The sequence below is a fragment of the Muntiacus reevesi genome, chromosome 1, assembly GCF_963930625.1.
Source record: "Muntiacus reevesi chromosome 1, mMunRee1.1, whole genome shotgun sequence".
Lineage (NCBI taxonomy): Eukaryota > Metazoa > Chordata > Mammalia > Artiodactyla > Cervidae > Muntiacus > Muntiacus reevesi.
This window is the reverse complement of record NC_089249.1, coordinates 250,925,314-250,940,524: the sequence shown is the minus strand read 5'-3', so window position 1 is coordinate 250,940,524 and position 15,211 is coordinate 250,925,314. Positions and strand designations below refer to the sequence as shown.

General features: G+C 41.3%; 1 protein-coding gene across 7 annotated transcripts in view; it reads right to left on the bottom strand.

The window, feature by feature from the left end:
• GABRG2 (gamma-aminobutyric acid type A receptor subunit gamma2) overlaps positions 1-15,211 on the bottom strand; it is a 116,953-nt gene that overhangs the window by 17,804 nt on the left and 83,938 nt on the right. Inside the window, exon 8 of one of the 7 annotated variants that reach the window (XM_065936504.1) lies at positions 6,324-6,349. The exons of the other annotated variants lie outside the window; for them this stretch is intronic. Within the exon in view, the coding sequence (XP_065792576.1) occupies positions 6,324-6,349 (26 nt within the window). The remainder of the gene's footprint in view (positions 1-6,323; positions 6,350-15,211) is intronic. 7 annotated transcript variants of the gene reach the window in all.

Genomic DNA, 15,211 nt, shown 5'->3' with positions numbered 1-15,211 from the left:
AGAGCTGTTAGCAGCCCTGACTGCTTGCCAAGAAGAAATGAAGGAAAATCAGCCATATCAGAACGGTTGCATAAAGCTTATTGGAGAATCAATTGGTGATTTGAGTTTTTCAACCAGATGCAATTAGGGAGAGAAAAGGACAAAGGGGCTTGGCTGCGGAAACAGCTGTCGCTGTCTTCCACATGAAGTCTAACAGGTGTGATTTCCTTTTAAACTTGACCATTATTATTTAATCTGTTGCTTGTTCAAGCTCACATGGTGATGAAAAAGAACAACATAGCAATTGGGGAAAATACAATGAAAAATAAAAAGTGTAACTTGTAACTATTTTCCGGCTAAATCAATCTTTTCAAGACTTCCTCTGACTTCTCCACTGAGGAATGGGCGCACAGGGTTGTTGTGAAGAACGTTTCAAGTCCAAAGCAAGGAGAAGTCCAGAATTCCTGCAAGGGGGACGTTTGGGGGCTCAGCTACTGGAAGATGAGGAAAGCACACAGGGGCAGGGGGCACCTGCAAAGCATGGATTTGTTCAGCCCAAGCAGGAGAGGTTCCAGGAGGTTCTGGAACATTATGCCCAAGCAGAGTTAGGGCCACTTGAGGCCAGAGTGGCAGTCGCTTGTCTTCCACAGGCTGAGGTGGGGTGGTCTGAATCTCCAAGTTCAGATGGCCCTACGTTGCACAAGGACATTCTCCAGAGAAGGGAACAGTGATACACTGTTAGCATCCCAACTTTGTAGCACCTGGAGAATGGGGTGCACCAGCTCAGAGAAGGTGAGGTGAAAGAGGGGACATCAAAAGTGTCCACTGCAAGGACTGTGGTGTTAGGCTGGGTTCAATGGTTCTAGTCCAGTCACACACTGGTTATGTAATTTTAGGCAAGAAGAGAAATGATAAGAGACTATACCTCACAGGGTTACCATGAACATAAAAATAATGAACATATATAGGGTGCTTGGTAAGTTCCTGGTATACAATAAAAGGTCCATTAATTTCAGTTATGGGTACAAAGTAGTTTAATCTATGGAAAATAATTAACAAAATTCTGGCATGTATAAGCATAGAAGAAATGCAGTCCATGGAATTCTCCAGGCCAGAATACTAGAGTGGGTAGTCTTTCCCTCCTCCAGGAGATCTTCCCAACCCAGGGATCAAACCCAGGTCTCCCACACTGCAGGCAGATTCTTTACTAGCTGAGCCACAAGTGAAGCCCAAGAACCCTGGAGTGGGCAGCCTATCCCTTCTCCAGCAGATCTTCCCGACCCAGGAATTGAACTGGGGTATCCTTCATTGCAGGTGGATTCTTTACCAAATGAGCTATCAGGGAAGCCCAGTTTAATCTATGGAAATAATTAACACCATTCTGGCACATATAAGCAGAAAAGAAATGCTACTAAACATTCAGAAGAGAATAAAAATTAGAAAAGGGCCTAGCATTTATTCATGCCAATCAATTCTATCCTCTCACAGGTTAAACAATTGAGATCCACTGAAAAAGACAGAGTTGCAGACCCAAGACTCCTGCCTCCCAAACCAATACTCTTTTTGGAGTAAACAGCCTGCCCATTTTGAGTCGGTGGTGAGGATCATGGAGATAACGCAAAACAGAAAGTGGGATAAAGCAACACAGGAAGTGGAAAAATTACTGAATAGGGTTAATATAGAAAGCTGGTATGGATGACTAGGAGCCCCAACCACAACAAAAAAATTCCTTTTATTTGCTTTTAAACCTTGTATAATAGACCTGTTAGTTTTAAGAGAATGGAAACTCATTTGTCTAGAATTCCAGACTAACACAACAACCATTCTAGAATTTTCCTTCTGGAGAATAGCTCTAGCTGAAAGGAAGCTCAGTATTTGCAAAGCCTCCAGGTAGTGGATAGGCGATAGACAGGCTCCAGGTTGGAATTTCACAATCGGCCAGTCTCCTCTCTGCATTTCCTGAGGCAGGAGATAGGTGGGCTCCGCCAAGGAATTTATAATCAGCCTTCAGTTTGTTCTCCAAAAGGGAAGTAATAACAGAAACAGGGTAAATAGACAGTCTTTGTCTCTTGTAAACACCTCAAGGAAATAATCATGGCAAGAACAAAGAGAGGCAAAAACCCTGTCTGAGTGAAGGATAAGGGAGACACAACACAAGCACGAAAAGTCTCTTTGGAGTCAAAAGTCAGGGGATAATTCCAGGTCAAAGTGAATCTTGCTCCTCCCAGAAGCATTCACTTTGAGATCCATCAGTGTGCATACTGAATTTCACCTGAGCTATTTCAAATTCTAAAAGATGATGCTGTGAAAATGCTGCACTCAATGTGCCAGCAAATTTAGAAAACTCAGCAAAGGCCACAGAACTGGAAAAAGTCAGTTTTCATTCCAATCCCAAAAAAGGGCAATGACAAAGAACTTTCAAACTATCACACAAATGAACTCATTTCACATGGTAGCAAAGCAATGCTCAAAATTCTCCAAGCTAGGCTTCAACAGTATGTGAACCGAGAACTTCCACATGTTCAAGCTGGATTTAGAAAAGGCAGAGGGACCAGAGACCAAATTGCCAATATCTGTTGAATCAAAGAAAAAGCAAGAGAATTCAAAAAAAAACCCATCTGGTAAAGCCTTTGACTATGTGGATCACAACAAACTGTGGAAAATTCTTAAAGAGGTGGGAATACCAGACCACCTTACTTGCCTTCTGCAAAACTTATATGCAGGTCAAGAAGCACTAGTTAGAACAGGACATGGAACAATGGACTGCCTCAAAATTGGGAAAGGAGTATGTCAAGTATGTCATGCTGCTTATTTAGCTTATATGCAGAGTACATCATGTGAAATTCCAGGGTGTATAAAGCTGGAATCAAGATTGCCAGGAGACATATAAATAACCTCAGACATGCAGATACCACCACCCATAATGCAGAAAGTGAAGAGGAACTAAAGAGCTTCTTGATAAAGGTGAAAGAGAAGAGTGAAAAAGCTGACTTAAAAAACTCAGCATTCAAAAAAGGAAGATCATGGCATCCAGTCCCATCACTTCATGGCAAATAGATGTGGAAACAATGGAAGCAGTGATAGACTTTATTTTCTTGGGCTCCAAAATCACTGCAAATGGTGACTGCAGCCATGAAATAAAAAGGCGCTTGCTCCTTGAAAGAAAAGCTATGACCAACCTAGACAGCATATTAAAAAGCAGAGACATCACTTTGCTGACAAAGGTCCGTCTAGTCAAAGCTCTGGTTTTTCAGTAGTCATGTATGGATGTGAGAGTGGACAATGAAGAAGACTGAGCCTGAGCACTGAAGCCCTGATGCTTTTGAACTGGGACAAAGCAAGATGATTGGCCTGAGGGAAGACAAAAACCCAGAAAACTGACCCTTTATAAAGTATTTAAACTTCCCAAAGCTAAGATTCTCTCTCTTTCTCTGAGCTTGCCTGCTGTGGGCCTTTCCGCATCCAATTTTCTTCTCAATAAACTTTTTACTTTCCTCTTTACCCTCTGCCTCCTCACCTGAATTTGTTCTTGACTAGGCAGGTGGAGGCTAGGGACCCTTAGCCCCACTGCTGGCCCCTGAGGTCCGGTGATTAGGACTCCCAGGCTGGGAAGCTGAGACTGCTCCAGCTGCCGCTCTCTGCTGCTCACTGCAAACTGCTGCTTACTGCGGCACCCATTCGAAATCAGCAGTGGTTTTCTCTAGATTCACACAGGATCCAGGTAATTGCTAGGATCTCAGTTCTTTTTCTCTTTTAATAGAACACCTTTTATTACTGTACAGTAAGTCCCCTGCATATGAACAAGTTCTGTCCTGAAAGCGTGTTCATAAGTCCAGTTTGTTCCTAAGTCTGAAAAAGTTAGCCTGCATATATAACTAACACAGTCAACTGTATAGTACTGTACTGTAATAGGTTTATAACACTTCTCAGAAATAATACATTAAATAAACAAAAATAGAACATTTTTAATCTTGCAGTACAGTGCCTTAAAATGTACCAGACAACAGCTGGTGCACAGGGGACGGACAGAGGGCAAGCTGCAATTTCATGCCTGGAGTTGATGGCACAGGTCCTGGCTCTTTGCTGGAACCAGGTGGACGTTCGCATCTTCAGAGTTCACAACTTGAAGGTTTGTATGTAGGGGATTTACTGTAACAGCTCCTCTTCCTAACCCTCTGAAAAAGCCACTGCTGATTCTTAGCTTAGTGTGGCTTTTGTAATTTTGAGCCCGTCATCAAATTCCAACAATGCAGCAAGGGAATCCACCTTGGGATTTATGTAAATATAAGTCTGGCTCAGAATTCTAAAGCTGAAGACACAAATGAATGCACTTGCTACTTTGATCCATCTAAAGGAAGTGCAGTGTCCCAGCATAATTAAATCTAACTCCTACAAACATCTGACTAGATATTAAAACATGTTTCACATAAGGGCAGAATCGTTCACTGTAGCAGAAAATATACAGGATTCAGTCCCAGAATTTAAGTACTAGAGATGTCATTACCAGATGCAGGGATTTGGGTAAATTGTTCAAATTCTCCCAGTAAAATAGGGATAATCACACCCATCACCAAAGCTCCAGTGAAAAACCATATTTTTAATGATAGGAAAGGTCTTTTGTAAACTTTCAGAGACACTGTATAGATGAGGTAGAAAGGAGCTTCCTGAGGACAGTCGTCTTACCAAACAGCTTCTATGACCTTGGTAGATAAGCTTCCTGTTCAGTGGTTTTCTTTTTTTTGTAGCTTTTGTTAGAAGGCTACCTGTAACTGTGAGGAATGATAGTAAAGCAGGCAACCTTGTTCTTGCTTATGTGACCTTTAACATATTCACCAAAACTACTGATGCCATCATTTTAATATAGTTTGCAAAATTTGTGTCACAAAGATTGCATATTCTTTTCCGTCCAGCTTGGACTCTGAAGTACAGCTAAATTATATAGTACCATGGCTTGAGAGACAAAGGTAACAAAATGCCCATTTATGTGTGGTTACTTCTTATGTAGAGTATTATTGTGATACCACCAGATCTCACAATCTATCTTTTTGAAAAGTCTCATTTCAGGGAAAATTTTTCAACATGAATTTCTATTCCAGTTCTCCTGGCTTTATGTTACTGACTGGAATATTTTTAATAGCTCAGAAGAGAGATACCAATAATGAACACATACCATACAGGAGTCATATCTGTCTGTCAACTCTGATAAGAAAATTAGACTGGTTTGATGGAGGTATCAGTGGAAATCTGAGAAATCCTGAGAACGATGCAGTCATTTACTTCCAATCAACCTTAGGTACATGCTAGCTAAGGAAGGACTTTATGTTCCTTGCAACCAGTCAGTCCTAAAGGAAATCAACCCTGAATATTCACTGGAAGGACTGATGCTGAAGCTGAAGCTCCAGTAATTTGACTACCTGATGCCAAGAGCCAACTCAATAAAAGGCTCTGATGGTGGGGAAGACTGAGGGCAGGAGGAGAAAGGGACGACAGAGGATGAGATGGCTGGAGGGCATCACTGCGTCAACGGACTTGAGTTTGAGCAAGCTCCAGTAGAGGACAGGGAAACCTGGTGTGCTGCAATCCATGGGATGGCAAAGAGTCAGGTACCACTTAGCAACTGAACAGCAACAACTTGAGTTGTCATACTTATAATCTCAGAGCCACAGAAAGGGAGCCAGTATGTTATATTTTGTCACTCTGGCATAGAAACGATGAGATGATACTTCTCAGGAAATGAGTAGAAATTCTATTTGTGATCTTTGGAAGGAGTATTTCCCAGCAGGAAAAGGCACGGCTCAGAATTGAGTCCCTGGGAACGAAGTCTTTAGCCGTCATGAGACGGCTTCTGTCTTCTGTCACTTTTTCCTGACCTGTTACATAGGAATTTCCACCCTTTCAGAAGTTCTGGAAAGAAAAGATTCCCCTATGAATTCTTCCAAGTTTTTTCATTCTATGTACTCTGGTTGATGAAATTGGGACAGTTACACAATTTCCTGACCTGTGTTTCCTTCTAACAATCACTTTTGTCTGCTCTCCATTTGCTTAGATATCCTGAGTTAAGCAACAGACTGATCTTTAGACGTTGATCTAGAGCTTTATCTCCGTCCCTGCTATAGGGATGCAGTTGGAGCCAGTCTGCAGTTAAGCAAGTATGCTGGTCTTACACACGCAACTCTCCTGTGAGTTGGTTAATACCAAAGATTAGATGTGGATGAAATATAGTAAGAATCCCAACTGTGATTACATATTCATCCTCTAAACCAATACTACCAGCAATGAAGATGATATTTGAACTCTGCTGAATTTATGAATGCATCTCACAAACAGTTTCTAAGTCAAGAAACAAAGGGAAATATTGATAATTATGTGGCTTAGCTGCTCATTGTAGATACAAAGACCAGGTTAGACCCCAGTTCGATTCCTGGGTCAGAAAGATCCACTGGAGAAGGTATACGCTACCCACTTCAGTATTCATTGGCTTTTCTTGTGGCTCAGCTAGTAAAAAAATCCACCTGCAATGTGGGACAGCTGGGTTCGATCCCTGGCTTGGGAAGATCCCCTGGAGGAGGGCATGGCAACTAACTCAGTATTCCTGCCTGGAGAATCCCATGGACAGAGGAGACTGGTAGGCTACAGTCCATGGGGTCACAAAGAGTTGGACATGACTGAGCAACTTTCACTTTCACTTTTATATGTCAGAACCCAGAAAGCTCTTCTGGAGAAATAAGCAAGCAAAAATTCTTTATTTTTTTAATTTTTTCCCTCTTTAATGGGCCTAGCATAACTTTGCCTTTGAAGCCATCCATACCTGATGAGTCTAACCCAGGCATTGACATTTGCTTTAAAAAATGACTCCACAGAGGCTGAGAAACCTAATGTTACCAGAATACCAAGCTTTCTAAAATGACTTTAAAGCAGTTGGGAAAGAACGTCTGAATTCAGGCAACTGCAGGCAGTGATTGCAAGAGGCCAGATCACAAAATGTTCCCCAAGATGTCAGATCACTCCTGGGGATACTCTGCACAATTGTAGGCTTAAGAACTTGACTTCACTTGCTCTTTGCTCTGTGCCCAAGCACTGAATTTTAAAGGTTCTGTTTTCTTTTTTTTGTTCCTTCCTACTGGAATTCTCTCAACCAGGAAGTTTTACATTTTGTGATATTCAAGGTAGTTTTTAAAGGTCTGTCAAAAGTCATTCAGTTCAGTTGCTCAGTCGTGTCTGACTCTTTGGGACCCCATGGACTGCAGCACGCCAGGCCTCCTTGTCCATCACCAACTCCTGGAGTCCACCCAAACCCATGTCCATCGAGTTGGTGATGCCATCCAACCATCTCATCCTCTGTCGTACCCTTCTTCTCCCACCTTCAATCTTTCCCAGCATCAGGGTCTTTTCAAATGAGTCAGTTCTTCACATCAGGTGGCCAAAGTATTAGAGTTTCAGTTTCAACTCAGTCCTTCCAATGAATATTCAGGACTGATTTCCTTTAGGATGGACTGGTTGAATCTCCTGCAGTCCAAGGAACTCTCAAGAGTCTTCTCCAACACCACAGTTCAAAAGCATCAATTCTTCTGTGCTCAGCTTTCTTTAAAGTCATTACTAAAATAAAAACTGTCTAATACATCATAAATTATATCCATTACATGGAGTTGATTATGAAAGAACTGAATATCTCTGAATCATGACTTTATCTTTTATCATTTTAGATTCAAAATGAGCTGACTTGTGTACTAATTTCTCTCTGGCTACAATCTAGTTGTGTGATCTTGGATAACTCACTTTCTCCTCTTTTGGCTGTACAAAATATGACTAATTCAAGTAGATAATAGATCTTAAGGAAATTCTATACCAAACATTAAATATTATTTTCATATTTAAAATGTACTGTTAGTGATGTTATTTAAATCTGTGTATTTGAAATGTATGTCCAGATTTCACCAATCAGAATTTTAAAATTTACTTAAAAAGTGAAAGAATGAAGACATTTCATGAAAAAAGAAAAGAAAGAAAAAATACTAGCTATTTCTTAGTTGGACATTCATTTGCTCCATAACCTTGAGCATGTTATTTAAGGTCTCTGGTCTGTTTTCCCACATGGAAACATAGTGATGATAGTCACTCTTAAATCACAGAGTCGTGATGAGGATTAAGTAGAATGATTCCTATAGAGTTTGTGATAGAGACTGAGGTACAGTAAGTGCTTGATACATGTTCCTGAAAGTTATTACCATTTTTTTCTTTTAAAAATGTCTTTACATAACTCAGAGAATCTTATGACTTTGAGAATTTAACTGTCTATAGAGCTTTTCATTTTGATTTATATTTATCGTAGTATTTCTGTTTTTCTCCATCTGTCATAAAATTGAAAGCAACTTCACTTCTTTCCCCCAACAAACCTCTGTTATAGACAAAAGCTTAAGGCGATAGGGCAGCCAGGTTAGAGAAGTTCCCCCGCCCCGCCCCGGAGGGCAGCAGGCCTTGAGCTCTGGGCATGAGTCTCTGCAGAATCCTTCAAGGCAAGGGTCCACCTCTGCCCTGCCTCTCCTCCACAGGCAGCATGATGGCCTCTGCCTGTCCACCAGAACACCCCTGTTGTGGACTTGATAGTGTAACTGAGGAAAGTAATGTGAAAGCTTGAAAAAGGTCGGCAACTACACCCACTTCCGATTGTATTTGGGATTCAGGCCTCCTGGCTGTCTTGGTTTCAGTTTATAAGCCAGAGAATGAATTCCAGCATTGATGTGTTGTCCACGTGGAATGCTGCGTCTTTTTCATTCTATACAGGGCAGTCTAGATTAGGGGGCTGAGGCCCAGCATTCTCTGCCCACAGGGAAAAGGAGGATTTTGTTTCTGAGCAAAAGAGGCCTCTGGGAGCAACTGCTCTGAAAGATGGATTATGTGAATTATGGTATGTGGTATCTGCTTTCTATCTGATTTCTGCTATGGTAGGAGTGATGTAGGAGATTATCAAAAGCCGTCCAAATCCACGTGGGTTTTTTTGAGTTGGCACGTGCTTTATTTTCGCAGATGGTATTCCGTGTCTAATCAACATCAAGAACAATGGTGTAATGTTCTGCTCACCGAAACTGAACCCGGCCTCCTTACATAGAGAGTTTTCAGTGCTTTCACTGCTGAGTTAGAATTGGGATTTGATCCTACAGTGCCAGAGCTGAAAGAGTTTAAAGATCAGACCAGTCTCTTCATTTTACCAAAGAGAAAGTGGGGCTCTGAGGAGCGCAGCTTCTTCCTGAAGGTCAAGGTTGACACCTGCGCCAGGAGCTAGGTCCCTCAATTTGAACCCCCCCTCAATTTGCACCCTCCCATAACTGTTTCGTGTGTCATTTAAATAACTAAACTATGAGTTGTAAAACTGAACTATAGCTTCATGCATTAAAGATTTAGTTAGATTTTTCTCTCCTTTCCTATGTTTGAGTTTCTGAATAAAATTTACAGTCAACCAATCCTTGCTGCAATTGCTTTTATGATTTGCAAAGAAGCACAAGAATGATGATCTTTAATTTTAGAATGTTACATTCTTTGCTCAGCACTATTCTTCTTTCAACACTGAGGTAACAACTCCTAGGCAGCTGATCAGGAGAGATTTCCCAAGAAGGAATTGGTGTTGGCATTAATGAAACTGTAGCCCACTTGGAATCCCAGGTGGCTCAGTAGTAAAGAATTGCCTGCAGGAGATGCAAGAGATGCAGGTTTCATTCAGGAAGATCAGGAAGATTCCCCGGAGAAGGAAATGGCGACCCATTCCAGTATACTTGCCTGGAAAATCCCATGGACAGAGGAGCCTGGAGGGCTACAATCCATGGGGTCGCAAAGTCAGACACGACTGAGCAAGTGAGCGACGAGAATCTGGCATTGAATAGAAGATGGAAATCCCTTTCTTCCCATCTACAGCCTTCTTGAAGGGAGGAAATTTTTTACTCATTCTTTTCAAGCAGTTTCTATAGGATGTGTACTTTGTAGTTTATTAACATTAATGTATAACTCATTTGCCCCCAGTAAATTCTGTAACACAGAATGGGTTTTTTTTGTGGCCTGGAAGTAGTAATGGGAAACATTTGTAAACTGGTTTGCAGCTATAGGACATTATCGAATTAGAAATAGTTGCCTTAAGGTAAATATTAGTATCTTTAACCTTGTTAACGTTGGGTAAGATATTCTTGGTGATGCTTTAGGACTTATACTCTACAAAAAAGATGATTCCTCTTTTTTATTTTGCTTTGCTATGTGTCAGCTCTAGTGGACAATTTATTATCTACCCCAGTGTCAAAGTCACCAAGCTTATGTGTAGCTAACCTTCTGCAGAAAGATAAAAAAATTGTGGTAACATAAACATTGTCCACATTTCCTCATTGTTCTCCTATATAGTCTGGTCATTGATCTTACTAAGATAAGACACTGATAAATAGCTAATAGAATATAAATAGACTTCCTTCATCCCTAGTTCTAAAATCATTCCTTTAAACTACTATTGTTTTAAAGTAAGTAAAATATGTATTAAGAGAAAAAAAGATAGCATATAGTTCAGATTGTTTAAAATTGGAAGGAACTGTAAGCACCATCTCATTTAGCCATAGCTGGAACTCAGAGACTAAAAATTATACATCCAGGTGCACAAAATGTCAAATCTAAAAGATAAAATTTCAATAGCTTGAGTCTCGAAATTTTCTCATACTGACTTTCCAGTGAAGGCATTGCACCGATTTGGGGGTATATGACATTGAGACAATAGCACAATAACTAAACCATAGAAATCTGCAATTTTAGACCTCAGCTTGTTCAATTCTTTCATCTCATAAATGAGGAAAGTAATAAAGACCCTTTACTCCCCCAACCCTCCTAGAGAACTGGAAGGTCACAGTCCCTCTTCTGTCAGTTTACCTCCCGTGTTAGTGGGGAAGAAGGCAGAGAGACAAGAGAGAGCAGGTTCGCTTTGGGGAAAATTGATTATCTGCCTGCTGAGAGCTGGGCTTGGAGCAAAAGTATTTTACAAGTGCTGATGCTTCCTTCCTCTATGTCATGAGAAGAGAAGCCAGGGCAGTTTTAAGGATTCTTCCTTGAAGAACTGTGGCATCCTGTTATGTAAAACAAATCCATACAAGGGAAGGGATGCCAACAAACAGTCTCACCACACTTAGTCAACTGTCCTCCGGGGAGAGATGACAGAATCTCTCTGCCTCTACGAGTAAAAGAATGCCACTTGCTGAATGTAGGTTGAATGACCCAGATGAAAATCTGAGCTGTAATCAATACAGCTCCTCACTGTCTCTCAGCCAAGAAAGAAAATTCAGGAGAGCTAAGCAGAAGAGAGACTTGGCTTGCATGTAGACACGTTTGCTAATCCCCATGAAAGGAAGGGCAATCAGGAAGCTGGACCAGGAGTTGTAAGAAAACAGTTTCCCTTTTTTTCTGCTTAATTCTGAAGCTCTAAACAAAAGCATGATACGACGTAAAATTATTGGGTTGGCCAAAAAGATGTTCAGGCTTTGCTGTGCCATCTTTTGGGAAAACCCAAACAAACATTTTGGCTCGCATAATATATCATACGTTTTCTGTTTCTCGAGTCTTTCCTCTTGACACTCTATTCTGTGTGACTGAGCATGAGGTTGTCACCTACTGCCCAGCTTCATACAGGGGTTTTGGGCCAGTACTGAGGCCACACCTCAATACTCCTCATGTCTGAAGATGTGAGCTTCCAGTGGCTGGATTACATGATGAGTAAGACTATTCCTAATTCTAAAATCTTACAAAAAGCTTAGGTTTAGTCTTAAACTCTAAAGCAAGTCATAGAGGTGATTAGATAAAGAGGACTGAAACATCATAATATGAAGCTATAATAACCTGAATTTTTAGCATAGTTTTAATTTGGGGGGGAGCCATTTACCCCAAATAACTCAAGTATAGGCAGTAGTGAAGAGATGACTTTCATGCCAAAAGAAATGACATTCGTATTCAAAAGGTGTGTCAGTGTGTGATTTGATGACTTTGTTAAAAATAATTCCTAATATGAATCTAGGTGCTCCAAGCTATCTTGGTCCCTTAATCTCCATTACTTCTGTGTATATACTTAAGATTTGTTTTTCTTTTATCATTTAAAAGCATTACTGATGAATTCTAATGAGGTACATTTTAAAGGGGGATAATATCTGGGAATTACATCTGGAATTTTAGAATAGCGAATATAAAAAAATTCAGGAAGATTACTACTGAGAATTAAATAGATTTATAGCAACCAGTGTTTATTGATCACCTGTTAAAAGCCTATCCCAGGAGTAAGAACTGATGATGCAAGAGTAAATAAGAATGTCCCAGTGCAGAGTGCCACTTAAGCACTCTAGATAAACAGGTGATTTGTAGCTTGTTATAAGTGTCATGAAAGAGGAGAATAAAGGAAGAGAGTTGCAAACATTCTCAGAGGTTGCTTCATCTCTACTGAATGATGAAGGACAAAAAGCAGCTGTCAAGTGAACACAAAAAGTGGACTTCCTGGGTGGTCCAGTGGTTAAGAATCCGCCTGCCAACGCAGGGGTTATGGGTTCAATCCCTGGTCCAGGAAGATCCCACATGCCACAGGGCAACCAAATCCATGTGCCACAACTCCTGAGGCCACATTGTAGAGTCCATGCTCTACAACAAGAGAAACCACCACAATGAGAAGCCCACACACCACTACAAAGAAAGAGTAGCCGCTGCCCGCCACAACTAGAGAAAGCTCTCGTATGGCTACAAAGACCCAGCACGGCCAAAAACTGTCCAAGAACATTCCACAGAGGAAGCAGCAAATGCAGACTCCCTGAGGCCCTGAGTATGCCAGTGAGAGACTGACATATTTAGGAAACTACAAACAGTTATTGTGACTGTTGTAGAGTGTTGGGATTAGGTGAAGGAGTAGGTAGAGAAGTAGATATTCAGTTTCATGTATGCCCTACTAAGGAAGGCAGAATGAGTCCTGAGTGCAATGTGAAGCATGCTATAGACCTTCTACCAGTATTATCAGGCAGAGTAGTGAAACTCCATGCCTTCCCCCAAAGTTTCAACTTTATTTAAAGGGGTCAAGTGGAGTCTCACACTCAGTAATAATCCCATCCTCCCCATCAGAGGTCAAGAGCGAATCAATGCACTAGTCTCAGACTATGACTCGTCATCAGGGACCAACTCAGGTGGGAGGTTGGCTTGCACACGGGAAAACATCTGCTTCTCCAGAACGCTGTTCATCATTGATGGGGAAGACTGATTGCAAATAACTCCTCCCCAGGCATACCCTCAGCAAGCACATCAGTACCAGCGACCTTGAATCTACCACATCTAATCTTAATATGCCCAGATCTGCTTCCCCAAATTCCTTGAAGACTTTTAATCCTAGCTCACTGCCATACTCTGTGACAGCCCTGATATAAATTCTTCCCAGAACTCTGTCCTGTGAGTTGCTTGGATTTCTCTAGTCTGAGGATGCAGTGATGCTGATCTCAGCACTACTCCTTTCACACACTCTGTGGCATACTCAACACTTTTTAGAAATGTAATACCTGCAGCTTGACCATAATCTCCATTTTATGAACCTTGCTACGTGACTCACATCTCATTTGTTTCTACTTAACTCCCTCTGGGAGTCTAGTCCCCACAACCTTTTGGCCTAAGGAGGACCCTCAATCCATTGTTTCTGTAACACTTTCCCTCTACCTCACCCCATCAATGTCCTGTGTGTCCTTACCCGTGTCAATTCTTTGATCATCGCAGTCACTCTTTTACACTCTCTCAGCTTTACTGCCATTCATTAGATTCATCTGGCAAAACCACCACCTTTGTTAGACCCAAATTTCCTTGTGCTTGATGCATAATCCCAGACAAAATGACCTCTTGCTGTTCCTTAGGCAACACAGGAATCCTTTTGCTTGGTGACTTTACAGTAAATGCCAAGTGGTGGCTAGAAATCTGGGAATCACAAGGCTCCAAAAAACATGTATAGAACCCCAATAAACCTTACATACCAGTCCTTAAAGTATAGCTGCTATGTACAGTCATACTGAGGCCTTGGTGTCTGTGTCTCCCATCATGTCGGTGGGAAATGGCTTAGTCACTCAAACTTAGATATTATTATTTTATAATGTCATAAAAAATTTCAAATGATTTGTAAAAACAGACACTTATTTAAAAGGGATACATGAGGAGACAGCAAGATAACAGTGAATATCTAGAGGATTAAAAAGGACCCCAGTATCAAATACAGTTAGCTGAAGATTCAACCTTTAGCAAATAAACATAAATTCTTGGAATTAAGAAAAAAATAGAGACAATTGATTCCTTCAGTTGTTTCTTTACCAGATGAAAGTCTCTGTCATCTTGGAGTGAAGTGAAGTGAAGTGAAAGTCTCTCAGCCATGTCTAACTTTGCAACCCCACGGACTGGAGCCCGCCAGACTCCCCGTCCATGGAATTCTCCAGGCAAGAATACTGGAGTGGGTAGTCATTTCCTTCTCCAGGGGATCTTCCCAACCCAGGGGTCGAACCCAGGTCTCCCTCATTGCCAGCGGATTCTTTACCAGATGAGCCTTTGGGCTGCCCTGGTGGCTAAGATGGTAAAAAATCCATCTTGGAATTCAGCGTGTTTATCCAAAATCTTACCTTTTTCAGATTCAACTATATGAAATACTGAACACAGATGAGGGATAGCTGAAAAGATAGAATGACCCGCGGTGAGAAACTGTGTCTTGATGTAAAGTTTTCATATGCTTTGGTGAAAATATTCACAAATGTCCTTCTAATCCAAAAGGATTAAAAGGGATCTTATTTCTATCACGACTTTTCTTATGTTTAGAAAATGCTCTTTTTAGGTCACTTAGGAGATCCTTTGAGCTTTTTGCAGTTTTATTTAATTGCCACTGGGAAAATTTAAGAGGAGCTAGTAATGAAGGAGTGAATCTCTACCTTTATGTAAGGTAGAAAAATAGCCAAGGAACTTCCCTGGTGGTCAAGTAATTAAGAAGTTGCCTCCCAGTGCAGGAGATACAGGTTCATCCCTGGTTCAGGAGCTGAGATCCCACATGCTGCAGGGCAGCTTGTATCACAATCAGAGAGCCCACGTGCTGAAAGTACTGAGCCTCTGCACTCTAGAGCCTAGGCTCTGCAACGAGAAGCCCACGCACCACAATGAGAAGCCCTGGCCCCACAAGAGAAGCCTGTGCATCACAACCAGAGAAAGCCAGCATGCCACAACAGAACCC